Source organism: Phodopus roborovskii, unplaced genomic scaffold, assembly GCF_943737965.1.
Source record: "Phodopus roborovskii unplaced genomic scaffold, PHOROB, whole genome shotgun sequence".
NCBI lineage: Eukaryota > Metazoa > Chordata > Mammalia > Rodentia > Cricetidae > Phodopus > Phodopus roborovskii.
The window spans coordinates 4268787-4287494 of NW_026126566.1; the positions used below are offsets into that span (position 1 = coordinate 4268787).

Consider the following 18708-nt stretch of genomic DNA (forward strand, 5'->3'; position numbering starts at 1 on the left):
TTAATGAGTGTGAGCATCTGCCAGGAATCTCCATGGATGAATGGGGGGAGGGATAGTGTGGGGGGGCTGATGGCTAACAAAAGATAAAAGCTACTAAGAAATGAGACTTCTAAAAATTGAGACTCGCTCTCTGATGCATTCTGTCACTTCAACCACTGTGTGTTTAGATGAAAGCCTGGATGAATGTTCTTCATGAATTGGTCATAAGAAAACTACCAAGTTTTGATCATGCTTTATTCCTAGAAAAAAGATAACTGGCCATCGACATCACATAAAACATGTACAAGGGCCTTTATCCAAAGCCCCATAATTTCAAAATAGAGTTGTACTTTGAAACTCCTAATGGAATTAGTATTCGCAGACCGTGCCAAACACACTGCCCTTTATAATGTGTAACAAGCTCTCTCTTGTTAGCTTCCACTTCAGCAAAGCCTTAAAATGAAGGATTCTATTTTCAGGCCACAGAGCATCCTAGTGCATGCTAATCCAAGATGGAGAGTCAGCCCCTCTGATTGCTATTCAGCAATTCACCTCTGCCTCTACCCACTGAGGCAGATCTACTCAGCAAACATTTTTGTTGAGCAGATTAATTCTACATTTTTTTTCTTAACTATAATAGATCTGAAACTAAGTATATTCAAAGGGGAATGTTACACAAGAAGCAAAAAAAGCAAAGTTAATCACTATAGAGGATTTAACCAAAATAACTATAATTAAATTATAACTTCAATGCTCTGAATTAACTGCAAATCTTCCCAGAGGAGCCTTTGGACTCCAAAGGTGCATGCAGGGTTAGCATAATGACTGCAGAAGCTCCACACCAGTGTCTTCAAGAGCACAGAACTCATTGCTATGGCCTAGACAGGATTTTTTGCTTCTATTTCTAAAGAGGGCAAATCTCAAATACACAAAGGCATGTTTAGTCATTTCCATATAGTTAAAATCAACATTTATGTATTTTAGGATTTCACAAGATAGTAGAGATGGGGAGAAAAAAAAAACCCAGCTCTTACAGAATGACTCTACTTGTGTAAAATCCCAAAACATAAATCTATAAAAAAAAAAATCAATTTTCTCTATGGGAATTCTACAGAGAGGAGAGGTCAGAGGTCATTAACCAAAACTGTGGTGTCTTTAGGAGCTGAGTTACTGTCGCCTCTATATTATTTAGATAGCTGGTATTTTCAGTGAGCATTTATTGTTGGAAAAGAAGCAAAAGAAAAAGAGTGTTCCGGGCACAGGTAGGTTTATCTGGAAACACACCATGACTGTCTTAGCCAATAGTAATGATGCTGACACAACATGAAATGTTATCCTACATTAGAGTCTTATGGATCCGCTCTATGGCTTCTTCCAGCTCTTCCTTCTGGTCGGGAACAAACCGGTACTCTGACACATAGCCTGCAGTATGCTTATAAGGGTCATGATCTCCAAGTTCAGCTGGAAAACAAAATGCAACCTTATTCATACGGCTTTCCCCTGAACTACCACAGTGAAGGGCACTTTAGGGAAATGCTTATAAAACTAACGGAATGGAATTTTTCTAGCCTTATTGATTTACTGATGTAGCTAAATACTAATAACTTTGCTAAAACATTCCAAAAAGAACTTCGACAAAGACATGGGTGTAAACAAATTAGGATTTAGAATATTAATGTCTCTCTGCTTTCCCACAGAGCCTATCATTGTTTTATTTCAATTATTCTCATCAGTGTATATGACGAATAGGCAATTTTGAGTAATATAGCTACTAGAGCTTAGGGTATGTATTCTAGGTACACTGGAGGTGACCCCCATATATCCGCTCAGGCAATGAAACCAGAGCCAGCACAGCATTCAAAACAGCCACCCCTCATGCGATGCTCCCAGAAGCACCATGCAGTCCTGGGTCTGTCCTACCACCATTAGCACAAAGAAGCAGAACAAAACCAGAAGGTTCTGATCAACTTCTTCCTGTAATAATCACCTAAGGCCAACCCAGTTCCCCTAGTGACATTCTGCCTGGAGTATTTATTCTATCTAACATCTAGTCTACTAGTGTCTCAAGAACGAAGACCAAGCTATCTGATTATTCCCACACCACATGCCCAGAAAAATAAACTTCAATAAGAAAAAAAAAATTCCAGTATTTTCTCCAGGCATTTCTGAAGCAAATATACTTAAGTGGAACCTACCCTGGATGGCATATGCTCCCAGCTGAGCAGCAATGTTGACAGGGCAGGGCAGCCGGCCCTGAAGGGCATCTTGCTTCACCTGTAAGAAAAACTGATATCTAAAAGAGAAATGGAAAAAGGAGATTAACAATCTCTGATGCTGCTCAGACTTGAAGCTTCAGGCCCTGACCAGCAAGGGAAAACTCAATCATCCTTACCAAAAATAAATAGATAAATAAAAAAGCAAGCCACTCCCACCCCTCTGTGAGGAGTCTACTGAACAAACAGGGAGGAGATCAACCAACATACTTTGTATGGCCTCAATGAGTTACTGAACCCTCATGGAAGACTGCCAAGCTTGCATAGCGGCTTTGTTGCTGGCTGTATCTGTAGCCTTCCAATGCTACTTAGTTTCCTTAAAGGCCAGTTGCCTCAGGATTGGGAAAGGACAGTAACAACTCATGGTGTCAATGAGATTAAATATAATATCACCATCAGGGTACTGCCACTACCAGTACTTCAATGAATGCCATTCTCAAGAGGAAGAAATTACAAGGATCTTATGTATTACATGTATCATCTACAAGGCTCAAAATCATATGTACCAGACAAAATCAACATTGTAGTGTATTTCCATTTATCTTCCCACTTATCAAGACCCTGCTCATTGTTTCAGCTCTGCTCATCCCGTGATACTTTTTATAATCATAGTGCCAAGAAGTGTTTTCAATAATGTAAAAACTGTAACAACTTCTATGTATTTTACATACAACATCTTAGAAAAATGAGGTCAGCCCTGCTATCTTCATTCTGAGATGAGGTAACTGTCCAAGATCTCACAGCTGGTTAATCACCAGAAACAGAACAATAGCCCAAGCAATTGGATCCTAGATGTCTCCCAAACAAGAGACTCTATGAAAGCTGGGGGATGGATGGCTCTGCTGGTAACATGCTCACTGGACAAGCAGAGTTTGATCCCAAGAATCTGGATTTAAAAAGCCAGATACTGTGGTGTGCTTATACCCCAGCTTTCAGGAGGCAGAGATGGGCAAATTCCTGGAGTTCTCCAGCAAATTGGCCTAGCCTAATTAATGAATTCCAGGCTAGTGAGAGAGCCTGTCTCTAAGTTCAAGGTGAACAGTACCCGAGGAGTAATACCCAAGGCTAATCTCTGGTCTACACACAGGCACACGTGCACACACATGTTCACACACACACACACACACACACACAATCCACACATTTATGCACATAGGCATATGCACAAGCACACAAGGTGATTTGCAACCCTGATTAGACCATGCAGGCTCCCCCCCAGGGGGGGGGGCAGTAGTTTATGAGGCAGTATCACAAACCAGCACACCATATCCAGCTGCTGTCACTAACATGCCCACACACACCTGCATCCTTCAGGCTGCCCTGTAATTTCCCTTCCTTTGTAAGATGACGCTTGATGTCACTGGGAGAGGCAAAGACAAGAAAAATAAATGGATTCTAGAAATGTATGTGATAAATCTCTTCTCCAACTGCTTACAGCTACAGCCCCATGAGGGGATCCAAATGCTAGAGGCCACACTGGCCATTCCCAGAAGACCGCTATCAAAGTGGAATGCATCTATAGGCTTAAGGCAAAACCTCCTCAACAGGCTGCTTCAGGAGCTGGGGCACTAGTCTCAGGGAATGTGAGAGTAACCTAGGAACGATGGAAAACCATCCTGACATCCACATTCAATCACAAAATAAGTGAGAGTGTAGCAGTAACAACACACTCCTCTCCACCCCAGCCCAGAGTCCTTGCATGCTTAAAACCTGGTCTGCCACATTCTCGTTTACCCTCTTCCAGTCTGCTCAAGGGTAAGGAGTGCCTTTCCAGAGATAATGAGGACTGTCCTCCTAAGTTCCCAGAACAATCACCACACAGTACAAAATGTTCCCTTCAAGTGATGGAAACTAGGCCTTTACTTGATCACATGGTCACACGGAGCTGTGTGCTGCTACAGAATGGGTATATCCAGTTTTAAAATCCAGATGGCCACAGGACTGTAGTAGGGTGGCTCGCAATAAGTTCAAATTTGATAAGTCTATGGGAAGTTTGTGGGGCCACAGACAGAGGGACCAAGATCTTTCCCTAATGCATAAACTGGCTTTTTGTAGCCCATTTCCTATGAAGAGATGCCTTGCTCAGCCTAGGCAAAGCAAGGAAGGCCCTGGTCCTGCCTCATCGTGGTGATGGGACAAACTTTGTTGACTCCCTGTGGGAGGCTTACCCTCTCTGAGGAGCAAAAGTGGGGGTGAGGGAAGGAGCCGGAGGAAGGGACAGAAGGGGAACTGGGATTAGTATGTAAAAAATAATAAATAAAAGCTTTACTATCACAAAAATTAGTTTGATAAGCTTGGAAGGCCCATCTCAGGGTTCCACGTTGATCATTTTCTATTTCTTAAAGCAGTAAATGAAAAAAATATAAAATACCCATCATTTTCTCCACTTCAGGTACCAATCTGCTGCATATTTACACTGTTTGCACTGGAGTCAGTACTGTGCATGCATTAACTTACTATATTCTTCAGTCATCTCTCTGTTGAAGTATTAAAACCCATTTACCAGAAGAGAACTGGTTGAATGGTAAAAGAGATCCAAGCAAGATATATGAAATAGTATGATATTTTTAAAAAATGTATTTACATGGGAATCCTGTAATTCTGTTATCAAGGCAAAAAGAATTTTTTTTTAAAAAAATAGATTACAGAATTTTCTAAAAATCACACTGTCAGATGCAAGATTATACACATAAAAGTTTCCTTTATCTTACATTTCATATAAAACAAACACAGAGTAGGCTGGAACAATGTTCCAAAGAACAGAATCAAGAGAATCACTATATTTGGGATTTTTGCTTACTGTTTTAGCTCTGAACTTGTGACAATCATCCTGCCTCAGCTTCCCAAGTGCTAGGATTCCAAGCATGAGACACAATACCCAGCTGAACTTAAACTTGAAAACACTGAAATTTGGCTTCACAATACTGGCCACAAAACAGTTTCCTTTAATAGCATATACGGGGATTTCACTTTTGAGTTTCAGCTTTACCTTTCAGCTCAGTGTGTAAAAGTGCTTGCTGAACAGAAACCTGATGACTTGAGGTCCATCTCTAGAACCCACATGAGCAGCCAGATGTAGCAGCATGTATCTACAACCCTGGCATTACTACCAAAAGATGGGAGCCAGAGACAGCAGAAAATGCTGGAAGCTCATGGCTCAGTCTAGCCAAGAGTGTGCAGCACAGCCACCCAAACAAGAGATAACCTGTCTCAGAAAGAGAAACAAGACTGAAGAGATACCCTCTTTTATCCACACACGTGCCATGGTACAGATACACTGCACTCCAACTCTCTCTCTCTCTCTCTCTCTCTCTCTCTGTCTCTCTCTCTCTCTCTCACACACACACACACACACACACACACATGCCACTCACATTTACAACTGTACACACACAACAAATAAATAATTGAAGTTATTCTATGCAGTAGGTCCACTTTTTCATGTCTATTGTACCTGTCTATGGAGCAATGCATCCATGCAAGTCAATGGCATCATCCTTAGTATAGTACATTCTGATCACATATTAAATGTGCCTTTAGTTTACCGACATTTAACTATGACTTAGACCAAAAAGAAGAAAGTCATAGTCGTCATCTATAAACCAATTACATCACCTGGTTCTTGTACAATCTGGGGAAATACTGGAGAGAAAATGGCTACGTTGACAAACTCTGGAGCACAAGCATTAGTTGATTCTGAAGGGAATTTTCTGTTCCCTATTAATGCAAGTTAAACATAGGTAAAGAAATGTATTATAAACCTTTGGTCTTTTCCTTTATCTTCACACAAATGTTTTGGGAAGCTAACACTATTTAAGTGTAGCCACACTATACTGTCATGACAAACACAGGGTGGACCAACTAAGAATGCACATTGATTGAGCACTTAACACTCCAAACATAAAGACACTTACAAAGTCTTTAGAGGCACACACTGAGGCAGAGTCCATGGAAATGATGGACTCGCACCATTTTTAAACAAAGCATCCCATTGCCATTCTCTAATGGGTTACAGATATTAAAGCATTTTTACAGCTCTTAGACGTGGTGCTCAGCCCTACTCCCGGGGAGGTCTATTATATAAATACCTCTCCATCCAGAGCAACTCCCTTCTCACAGAAAAATGTGTGCCAGAAGGGTATGCATGGCTTTTCAGAGTGCTCAGAAGCAAATTGAGGTGGGTGATGCAGAGGCAGACATCACTCAGTGCAAAAGACGAGGCCTACATGTTGCAGGTCAGAGTGGGACAGGAAACCCCAGTGAGTACAAAACAAGAGGAAAGAAAGTCTGAGCTGAAAGATACAGGAATGCATCAGGGGCTGGGAAGTGGCTGGGTCAATGCAGTGGCTGCTGAGCAAGCATGAGAGCTTGAGTTTGGATCCTGAGCATCCAAGTCACAAGCCAGGCACAATGGAGCATTCCTCCAACCTCATGGCTGGGAGGCAGAGGCAGACATTTCCCTGGGACTTGCTAGCCAGCCAGTCGAGCCAAAGAATGAGCTTCAGAGTCAATAAGAGACCTTGTCACAAAAATGAAGATTGAGCAGGACACCTGACCTCTGACCTCCACATGTGCACACACACCCACATACAAATGCATATGTAAACACAAAAGGATGGAATAGAAAGGAAAAAAAGAAAAAGAAAACCAAGCTGCCTTTGTTGTTATAATTTCCAGTTTTTTACACAATGTATAAAGTTTTATTTCAACCCAAAAATATAAGTTCACCAGAAAATTAACTATCCAAGTTATAACAAATGCTTTTGTTTTTGCAACCAGTTGACTGGTCAAGTTCAAGAGGACACTGATGTCCCTCTTCTCTTTAGAAGGCACTTTCAAACACTTGTGTGGACTATTTTGGTAATGTATCTAATCAGTACCAATGAATAAATCTGTCTTTACTGAAATACAGTTTTTGAAGATAAAGGTGAAGTAATACATTATAATACTTATCTTTTCTCTCTCTTTTTAATATTAAAAGTGATTATTTTCTCATTTCCTGAGAAGATAAATGAAATTATCTAAACTAATATTTCAATTACAACTAATTAAAGGAAATAACTGGCTTTCCAAATGCGTATTCATATACATAAAACTAGCTCAAAAGCCCTCCCCTTTGGAGATCAAATGACTACTCTTACAGAAATACAAAGGCCAAAGGCATGCTGAACAATGACAGAGAATATTCTATCACAGCAGATGCAGAATCTATCATCATGTCACCCAGGTTCCCGTCGCTTTTCCAAACACATCTATCATCGGACACTGATCTGCCTCATGCAAGGCTAAGACTTAACCCTTGCAGCAGATGCATCGCAAGACACCGCTCAACACACATTCGAATGTTTAACCCCAACTTTTAATCCACTTCCAAATACAGCCTTTCATACACAGCACAGTACTCAAAGATAAAGTTAATACTATACCTGGTTATTTCTTCTTTTAGTTTACATGGATCTTCAGCATAGAATTTAATACCAAAATACAAAGTATATGGAGGTCCAGCTTTAAAAAAAAAAAAGCAAAAGCTAATTATATTTCACAACATAATCAAAGTTGAATTGTAATATGTCACAATTAGGAATTATATTCACATATGGAGAGTACATTAAATTAAATATGAAAAACATCTATTTCAAGCAGTCGACAGTTCATTTACATACAAATTATATTTTAAGCTATACATTCTCACATCAAATAATATTAATACTACAATTTGCCTTTAGGTGTACGGTGTATATGCTGACATAATTTGTGTGTATGTGTGTGTGTGTGTGTGTGTGTGAGAGAGAGAGAGAGAGAGAGAGAGAGAGGAGAGGAGAGAGAGAGAGAGAGAGAGAGTGTGTGTGTGTGTGTGTGAGAGAGAGAGAGAGAGAGAGAGAGAGAGAGGGGGGGGAGAGAGAGAGAGAGAGAGAGAGTGTGTGTGTGTCAGGGTCTCTATGTAATTCTGGCTGGCCTGACTGGCCCCTGCCATGTAAATCAGGATGGCCTTGTACTCACAGAGATCCACCTGCCTCTGTGTCCCCAGTGTTGGGATTAAAAAGCCCTTATGTGCCACAATTCCTAACTTATATATACTTTTAAAAACTACTGATGATTCTGAATTTAAACTGTTTGCTAAAATGGAAGCTTCTTTACGTGGGGGGAAAACAGAATTAGGGCTAGGCATGTGCCTCTGTGGGTAAGAGTACTTGCTGTACGTACAAGAGGATCTGAGTTCAAATCCCAATTTCAGTGCAAAACACTGGGCGTGGATGCACACGCTCCTGTAACCCCAGCATTGTGTAGGGCTGACAGAGGTGTTTCTGGAGCTTTCTAACTGCCACTCTAGCTCCTGGTTCCATCCAGAGTCCTGTCTCAAGGGAATAAGGCAGGGGATGACAGGGTAGGACACCTGATATCCTCTTCTAGTCTCTGCATGTAGTACATACACACACATGAACACACATGCACACACACATTCACATATACACACGTGATTACATTTACAAAACATTTCTTAACCACTGAGCCAGCTCTCCACCCCTTACAAAACATTTCTAAAGATACAAGAACACAAAATGGAAAATGCATGGTTCAAGATTAATGAAAGCAGGAAATGAATTCTATGTGCATGTTCATTCGCACATAAACACAAAACACAACTTAAGGCTCAAATTACCACAGTGTTACTGTGTTATATCTGATCGAACAATCTATGCACAACTTTTATTAATTTATATTTCCTGTTATTTATTAATGAAGGAAGGCGGTAGTAGGAAGGAGAGGTTCCTTACATCATCAAGAACACATATTGACAAATAATCTTTTAAAGCCATCCACTTATCATATCAACTGTCAAGAAGAAGTTTCTCTAGACTTCTCTGCAAAAGGCTGTAATCATACTGAGCAGCAGAGGGGACTCTATCAGTGAAGCCACAGCCACAGGACAATGGACCAGTCCCAGCTTATTTAAACAGGTGGGGATCCATCTGGGTTGGTGTGCAGAGAGTTGCCAGTCTACAGTCCTGACACCTCAAAGGGAAAAAAGTTAATATTTGCTGTTTGTCCCAGGAAAAAATACATAAGGAAGTATAAACTGTGACAAATGCTAGGAAGTAGCAGTACACCACAGACTGAGTAGCTAAAATTTTTATAAGCATGTGCATTTTTAAGAAAAATATTAGAGAAGCCATGTGGTAGCATAATATCTGCTGAATTCTTAACCTATTCTAATTTTTAAAATTCATTTATTTTATGTGTATGTTTGTATTTGCATATATATATAGATGCATACCACGTGGGTGTCTGTTACCCTCAGAGGTCAAAAGAAGAGGTCAGATTCCTCGAACTGTAGTTACAGACTATTGTGAGCTGCTATGTAGGTGCCAGGAATTAAACCCAGGTTCCCTATAAGGACAACCAGTGTTCTTAACCACTAAACTATCCCTCCAGCTCCGTTAACTATTCTAAATAGAAAAATAAATGCACATATATGTGAAAAAAATACTTCTTATTCATTTACCACAAACAAAAGAGCTAAATCTATAGACAACAAAAACATTTAAAAATTCAGAAACAAAGCCTGGAACTGCATTTGCATAGGTAAATACAAAATAGTCAACACACCATGCAGGAACATGAAGGTCCCCTGGGTGCTGTTACACTGCAGCATGCTGTTCCTAGAACCATTTCTTACTTCAGAGTGAATGGATGTGCTCTGCACTCAAAACTATGAACATCCAAGCTGTCAGTAATTATTATGCTTTATTTTTGTCTCGAAGCAAGGTCTCATGCAGCTCAGGCTAGCCTCAACCCTGCTAAACAGCTGAGGTTGATCTGAAGGGCTGATCCGCCTGTCTCTACCTCCCACCTGCCATAGCCTTTGTTTTAAAGGGCTTTTTAGTGCTCCAACTGATTGTCAGTGTTGTCATTGGTATTTCACCAAAAGTTCCGGCCAGCAAACACAAAGTATGCCACGTGCAGGATGAAAACAGCTGACACCACATAACGATACAAAGAAACTCTAATCTACTTTCTTTTTTAGTTAAGTCATAACGTAAACACTGGGTGAAAGAAACAAATTAGATCAAGCAATAAAAATAAAGTTAATTTATAATATACAAACCATGTTATTGGCTATTATCACATACCCACACATGTTCTGAACTCCCCCAAAGCCCTATTAACTGCACACACAGGACATTAAGACTAAGTCCATGCCTCTCCCTTGATCTCTGCCTTCCTTTATGTGTTACTTCTTACCACTTAGTGACTTTTTAAAAATCTTCATTTTTAAGACACCAGGGAGGCAAGACTATTAAATATTTAGAAGAGGCAGGAAGTCCACCGATGGCTGATGGTCTATGTCAATCAAGCTCTGCCCGTGGCCTCAGGCGGCTGGGCTTTCACCTAGCGGGGCAGAGAGGAGGCGTGCACACCGCTAAGATACACACAAAGCAAAGAGGCATTCTATAGACTCCAGAGCTACTTTCATTCTGCGGAACATGACAGATGACCCCTAGTCATCCAGCACAGACATTCCATCTGTGTCCAGTCATGGGCAGCTAAGCAGAAACTTGAAAAATGCAGAATGAAAACCACTCAGCTTGAGTTAATTTTCTTTGAGGGCTTTGGCCTTTCCCACAGGCACACAAAGGGGCTAGTGTCACTTCATATTGCCCAGTGTGGCAGTGCACGCCTTTCATCCCCCACACTCAGGAGGCAGAGACCGGTGCATCTCTGTGAGTTCAAGACCAGCTTGGTACATAGGGATATGTAGTAAGACCCTGTCTCAAACAACAACAAATCACAAATATTTCATTCTTGGCCACAGCCTGGAAAACACCACAAATCAGGGAAACTCTGAGGAGTTAAGCAACTTGCCTGAAACCACAGGGATGAGAATAAAGTTTACCTGTGCCTAGTATTTGGTGCTGTACGGACAATGTCATCTACAGTCTGGGAAAACAGACCTGTGGCCCACACTCTCAACTGCAGTCTGGTAGGGAAAGCTATGGTCCTAGAAATGCCATTTATATTCAATACTTCTAGACAGACATTTTCCTGACTAACTACAAAAATGAGATGCTGACAAAGCAAACCACTAGTATCTGAAATCCATCCATTCAATGGGATCAATGTTAAGAAACCCTTAAAGTGAAGCTAATATCATTTTGTTTTATCAAAAAAAAAAAAAAAAAAAAAAAAAGCAGGGACCAGACACTGGGAATTCCCCAGTCTACCTTTCATAGTGCCTTAATGATAATGATGAATTTCCATTTAGTTTGGGGCAAGTAACTCCAGATTTATCTATGAGACTCTTGGTGACTAGAAATGGCCTACCATTTGTATGGCTATTCATACTGACTATGCTGCTTTCCTTCATTATAAAATACTTCATGAGATAGAAGTCTTCCACGACATATTTCTTTAGATGAGATTGTATTTTATACATTCATCAAGCATTTAACATTACTGCATTTGGAAAAAATATTGCTTCTTACAATGATGTTTAAATAGAGTATCTTAATAAGTTGGGCAGAAACTTTGGCATGCCTTAAAATATTTTGAAAGAAAAAAAAAGGAAAAATATTTTGAAAGATTACTTCTTTTTATGTGTACAGGTGTTTTGTCTGCATGTATGTCTGTATACTGCATGTATGTCTGATGTCCAGGAAGACCAGAAGACATCACTGGATCCTCTGGAGTTTGGGTTACACAGGTTATGAGCATCATGTAGGTGCTGGGGATCAAACCTAGGTCCTCTGGAAGAACATCCAGTGTTCTAATCACTGTGCCATCTCTCCAGACCCCATGTTTGTCTGCTTGTTTTTGAAACAAGGACTTATTCTGTAGTCCAGGCTGGCCGTGCTTCAGCCTCTATATTACTAGGATTACAGCTGTGAACCACTATGCTCCACTAAAACATTTACATTTTTTATTGCAAGTTTATTTTAAAATAATGACTCCTGAAATTTTTCTGAGTTTCTGATAGTTATTTTTTTTTTTTTGATTGGTTCAAATGGGCCAGAGCTGTAATGTATAAACTTTGGTGATTTCTACAAGGGAGAAAGGCAGAGATGAGGACAATGATGCGGGTGTTGAGAGAATCTGTACTCGCTCCTAAGGGTCCTGCAGTTCTGGGTTTCTAGCTCCTTCTGAGGTGTGGCTGCACTCCATGAAAGCTCACACAACTGACATGACCACAGAGAAAGGGGGCAGACATGGGAGCCATGGGGCCCTACGGGCAGAAGGGCCCACGGGTTCTGATTGGCATTCAGCCACAATTTGAACAAAATGACGCATTGGCTACAGAGGACAATCTGGATAAGGAAAGATTCTGCAATGACATTTGCAGAAAAGTGAATTATTTAATGTCAGTGAATTACACACAAAATATTTCAACTTTTTAACTTATGTAATTTTACCACCAAAATTTATGAAGGATTATCCTTTTGCATAGTTCAGTTTGTGCATGTGTTTATAAATAAAACCTTGGGAATGGATATTAAGATTAAAAAATATGTATTTAAATACACCAACTCCCCTAATTAATTCATTTTGGTCATTCCAAAAGCTAACCCATGACAAGGAATGACGTCTCTCCCCAAAGTCACAGCAACTTTGCATGTCACATGTCCTGAGGCATGACAACAAAATACTCCATGTCCCAGTAATCAAGTCTTCCCTCTCTCTTCCTTAGAAAAGTCACAGCTAAAAAACAAGAGAGGGTGTTTGGATATATCCGATAGTCACAGGATCCACTGAGTATCTGATTAAATTAGCCCCATGCCAGTGTGGAGAGTCTCACAGCACACAGCCCAAGTACGACTCCCTGGCCCTACTGTTCACTCACCAACACTAAACTAATCACAGACATTTCACCAGGCCCAAGTCACTCTCCCCCAAGGTTAAAATTAAATACCTACTGTTGATTAGCTCCTTGTGTTCCGCAAGAGTTTTTGCTGGATCCAGCCAGTACTGTGAGACAGAAAAGGGCAATTATAAAGTTAGATGCTTTTCATTCACCTTTGCATCAAGAGCATTTCTGAAGCATTACTCAAATGTCATTTAAATATTGGACAAATATACAATCAAGCATCATGTCACATCCACAAACACACTAGCCACACGTTTTGTGGCTAGAATATTAAAGAAAGGGAAGGGTGCTCTGACTGGCATCCAGGAAGAGTCAGGGCAGCAATGTATCTTCACGAAGGATGGGTGGCAGCTAGACACTTATAAATGAGCTGTATTACCTGGAAGACAGTGGCCACTAAGAAGACCCTAAGGATCTTTCCAAAGTCCTCCTTCATAGCCTTCTGAGTCATGTCTCCCCATGAAATGTTCCCAACCTCTTCACTAGCTGTCCCATACCCTTTAACAATTGCTACTAGGTATTAGGAAGAAAGCAATCCAATTAGTTCAAATCATCATTCAGGATCCAAGAGGGGACTCAGCTGAGGACCTGAATCCTAGAGCACAGCTGTGGGGATGTCTACCTGGATCTCCCTGCCATCTCCATGCAACAGGGGACAAAGAACTGAAAAGCTGCACATCCCCCACAGGGTCCCTATGCCTGTCAGAGTAACTCACAAACTGCCTTTAGCTGGCTCCCTGCAGCTATGCAACACACGATCATTATTAAGGTGTGAGGCACACTCTTGGTAACTGGCTTTAGCCCATGTAAGGTATTTGCTTATTAATTCAAATTAACCTTTAACAAACAGAATTGCAGACAGAGACAGGGAATGCTTAGTCCTGCAGACAGGTTTTCCTTTTTGTTTGTTTGTTTGTTTCCCTGTGAAACAAAGATCGACAAAAGAAGCAAGCCTCCAGCCTCGGGTTTCTGTCTGCAAGAGGCGCAGGGGCAAGCCACAGACGCACAGAGAGTCTCATGGGAGGCCCTGAAGGGCCCAAGGGGACAAACAGATGGAGCCTTTCCGTCATTTACCCTAGACAAATAAATATGGAGAACCCACATGCACACCCAGGAGCCTTCTACATTTGCCTAAATATGGCACCATTCTCACATCTTGAACCATGGTGACAGAATTCCTAGCACTTCCACATTAACCCTAATGAGATCACTCAGTCGGTTGTCCCTCCACCCCCAAATACTCAGGAGAACCAGGGCTTACAAGGAAAGTCTAGGAGACCCTACCTACCAGTGTTCCCTTTCCTTCACTTGGGCAAACCATTCTCATAAACAGTGATTCTAATGTGTTATGCGACCCCTTACCTTCTATTTCAAATGACAAATGATAGGCGTTCATACTAGGTGTCTCAGTAAGTCATGTTACTCAATCTGCACCCATTTGCCACTGTCTCTCAAGGCAGTTCTACTTCTCCACAATTTTTACAAAGGAACCAACATACACAAGCTTAAAACAGAAGAGGTATGTGAATCCGGAGCTGTAACCAGGGAAGGGCTGTGGAGCCCACAATGACCAAAGGCTTGGCTTTGGTGCTGAAAGGCTGGATCACAGGGAATGCTGGCTCACTGTGTGGAGCAAAGTCAACCCACTTGCTGCAGACTCATTCTCCTTTGTACACAAAGATAAGGATTCTTCCCCACTTTATAAATGGAAACATCAGATAGACAGACAATTGCTTTTCCTTGCTGTTAAAGTAAAAAGGCTTGAAGCTGGGGAGATGATTCAAAAGATAATAGCAACTGCTGTGCTAGCCTGGCAACCTGAGTGTGACACATGTAACACGGCACATGACCATACTCACATACACATATCATATTCATGCTTGCAAATGCACACACACATGGGGAATCAAAAATAAAATTTATTTTTTAAAAGATTTAAATATGCCTATGTATTTCAGAGGGAGCGCTTAAAGAAACACAAACACCCACTTGACAGTTGATTAGGTTTCTACTGCTACATAACAACAACAACAACAAAAAAGTAAGGCTTAGAACAACACCTATTTATTATCATAGAGTTCTGCAGGTCAGTGGTGCTCTTCTTTCTGGGTATCACCAGGCTGGGCTCAAGATGTCATCAATGACTACTGACCCATCCATAGAGCCCATAAGGAAGAGTATTGGAGGCAGATGGGCCCTTAGAGGTTCTTCCCATCTTCCCCAGAGGTCAAAGCTGGTCCAAATCCTGATTTTTAATTTTAGGACTTACGCCACACACAGGAGGACAGAAAGAGTGCCAAAGAGGAATGGATGGGATGGGAAGGGAGACTGAAACCATAAGGAGCTAATGTGACCAAAGTTTCTAAACTTTCTCTTCTACAATGATCACAAAGTGTCTAATTTTATAGACCCTTCAGTTCAAGGCATTTTGGGTAATAAACTCCTTTCTAATGTGTATTTTTGGCTGGTACACAGGAACATAAAAGTGGTCAATGCTAATGGTCACCATGGAGCTCAGTCTGTATATACACTGTGTCATTTTCTGTCTCCAGAAAAGAAAACAAGGAGAAAGCTTTTATCTTGAAGGGATAGGAAAGAATTGTTGGTGTATCAAACAAAGCACATTAATGATAATATGTACAATTTAACCTCTTTCCATGAGAATGATTACATTTTTTATGTAAAGAAAAGCACAATAAAGTTCCTGATATGAGACAGAAATTACAGTTTTTCAAAAATCAGGATCCAGTCAAAGGCCCTTTAATCAACTCCCTGCACATCAGATATGCTAACTATGCACCCATCCAAAGCTTGCCAGGCACAAATCTCATTTTATCAAAATAGAAGGCAGAGGTGATGGGGGTCAGACTATGATAAATGCTCCAAAGCATAAATAATAAACACCAATCTACCAGGTTCCACAGGCCAATGTCCTAAAATGCAAAATCCACTTATGTTCAACAAAGGGAAAGATATGACCTTGGAACCAAAGCGTTCACAGTATGACAATGCTGTCACCACTCATTATCAACAAACAGTCAGACACGGCACATGTATGGTCACACTGAACACACCAGGCTGCTGCTCATTCCAAAGAGGAGAAAGGATACAGGAATCTTCTACTGAATATAACATCCCAATCTTAAGGAGGTAGGCTTTAAGCTTTTTAATATGCACAGAACACTCTCTAGTCACACCCCTTGTATGTCACACCAAGCACTGTCCTAGAAAGTAAGATGGACCTCTAACATCAAGGTACTTAGAGCCTATCTAGTGACACAGACATAGAATTATAGTACAGCATGCAAAACTGTGCAAAAAGTGAGTGTATTCATGATAAAATTACACACAAGCAAAACTGCAAGGGAGGTGCAAAAATAAAAAACTATACTAAGGAAAAAAAAAAAACACTGAACAGTATGTTCTTGAAAAAAAAAAAATCCTCAAGATTTATGTATGGAGAAAAAGAACCTCATATTGTTATAAAATACATGTCAATTACCTCAACTGCCTGTTTGCCTCTGGTGTATATATGTGTTTTTGTGGATGCCTGTGGAGTCCAGAGACCCATAACAGATGTCTTTCTCAGTTGTTTCTGATTTTTATATAATTCATATATAATATTTTTCATTGAGAATTTCATACTTGCATACTATGTATTTTGTTCATATTCCTTTCCAACTCCTCCCTTTAACTTCTCAGATCCACCTCCCACCTCCTCCCAACTGCATGGCCCACCTTACATTTGGAGACAGTCTCTCACTGGGCCTGAAGGTCATTAACTTGGCTAGGCTAGCTGGCTGCTGAACTCCAGAGATCTGCTTGTCTCTACCCCACAGCCTGGAGGTACAGGCAAGCCTCAGTGTGCTCAGCACTTACAAGGTCCTCCTGCTTGCACACCAGGCACTTTACCAACTGAACTATCACCTCCCTAGCCCTTCTCAACTGCTGCCCAAGCAAGTGAACCTGTTTGTTAGTGACAACACAGACCTTTACTAGGGAGCACTATATTGAAATTGGTGCTGCCCAATAGCTAAGACATCAGTATTCATGAAGCATGCTGTGGCTTGAACACCATTAGTCTTCTCCCAACACTCATGATGAAATTCAGTCCCCAGTTTAACAGCGCTGAGAGTGGGACCTCTGAGAGACCCTTTGCTCATGAGGTGCCACCCTCATGAAGGGATTAGTGCTGCTTTCCTGGGGACTGACTACTTATGGGAGAAGGGCTGCTATGAAGCAAGGCTCCTCTTCCTGCTCTGTGTCTTCCTCTTGCTCACCGCAGCACAAGGCCTTGTCAGATGCACCTGCCTCATCTTGGATGGCTAGCCCCTTGGACCATAAGCCAAACGAAATCAATTTGGTATAATGTACCAGTCTCAAGTACTCTGTCATGGCAACAAAAACCAGGCTTGTCGATAATTTTTAGAAAGAAGGGGGGGGAGGCTTATTTTACTTATTCTAGTCCTTTCACCCTCACAGTGCGAGAAGGAAGAGATAAACACAGATTCCAGGATCACGCTGTGTGATGCTGACGACCAGGGTGTGACATTTCTGGACTGGGTGTAGGTGTGCTGCCATCTTGCCTAACCAGATAGTCCCACGGAAAAACAACCTGTACTCTCTAGGGAAATATCTTACACAGGCAGTCACTCTCCTAACCTCTTTCCTCTCTGTTTCAAGCCCCTCTCTTTAGTGTATGTATAAATTCACAAACTGGACTAGAGCCTACTCTGTACAAAAATAGCAATAAGTCAAAACACACCTTTCTGCCTCACCCCCATTTCATGCAACATAAGCCCCAAACACGCAGTTATTCAGGAAGTTATTCAGGACCACTGTCCTCTCTGCCCTCTCTGCCCCAGGACATGAGAGGCAAGCAGTTAGGTGCCCTCCCCTCCCCGGCTGTCAATCTTAATAACAGCACTGGTATAACTAGGAGAAAAATGACAGAGCCTTCACTGTCTCTGACACTCTTGGCTAAATGCCCCCTGGGCTTATTTCATCCACCTTGGCTGGCAATGTCACAATTTCATCAATTTTCCAGGTGACAGTCTCAGAATTAAAATTTTAAATTCTAATACTGTCCACAAAATCAATATCCTAACCTTCAAAATATATATTCCATTCATGGCATAACCATTGCTAACTGTTCATTTGAAGTCTCCTTAGAGTTCTCATAGTATAATGATCCCTTCGCAGATTAAATAAAGAACAGGCAGCATGCAATGATAAAAAGTTTTGCTGTGTCTTGGGTGGCGGTGAATGCAGACTTGCAACTGACCAGTATGCTTAGTCCTAGAAAGGACATCTGTATCACGCCTGTGAGGCATGGAGACATCACGAAAGAGGTGAAAAGACCATAAGCACTTAAGGAGGAGATGTGAACATGACACACTGCTGTACTCATGAACTTACTGCCCTGTAGTAAGCTGCACACGCCACCAGTTGGGCATGAGTGGAAGAAGGACTCGTGAGGCCCCACCCCTCACTAAAGGAAGATGCATCTAATGGTTCCTAGAGATGGATGGGCCATTTTCTTCAGTGGTGCAGACAATGATAAATTGTTCATGTTGCAGTAAAAAGCCTCCCACT

At 41.2% G+C, this 18708-nt stretch overlaps 2 protein-coding genes across 3 annotated transcripts in view; both read right to left on the minus strand.

Moving 5' to 3' along the window:
* Window positions 1-18708, minus strand: part of Stard4 (StAR related lipid transfer domain containing 4) — a 1044307-nt gene that overhangs the window by 574654 nt on the left and 450945 nt on the right. The window lies entirely within an intron of this gene.
* Window positions 1-18708, minus strand: part of Epb41l4a (erythrocyte membrane protein band 4.1 like 4A) — a 188272-nt gene that overhangs the window by 70860 nt on the left and 98704 nt on the right. For both annotated transcript variants that reach the window (XM_051202348.1, XM_051202347.1), the window contains exons 4-7: window positions 13163-13214; window positions 7679-7757; window positions 2175-2272; window positions 1320-1440 (exon numbers count right to left, since the gene is read on the minus strand). In XM_051202348.1, coding sequence (XP_051058305.1) covers window positions 1320-1440; window positions 2175-2272; window positions 7679-7757; window positions 13163-13214 — 350 coding nt within the window. The remainder of the gene's footprint in view (window positions 1-1319; window positions 1441-2174; window positions 2273-7678; window positions 7758-13162; window positions 13215-18708) is intronic.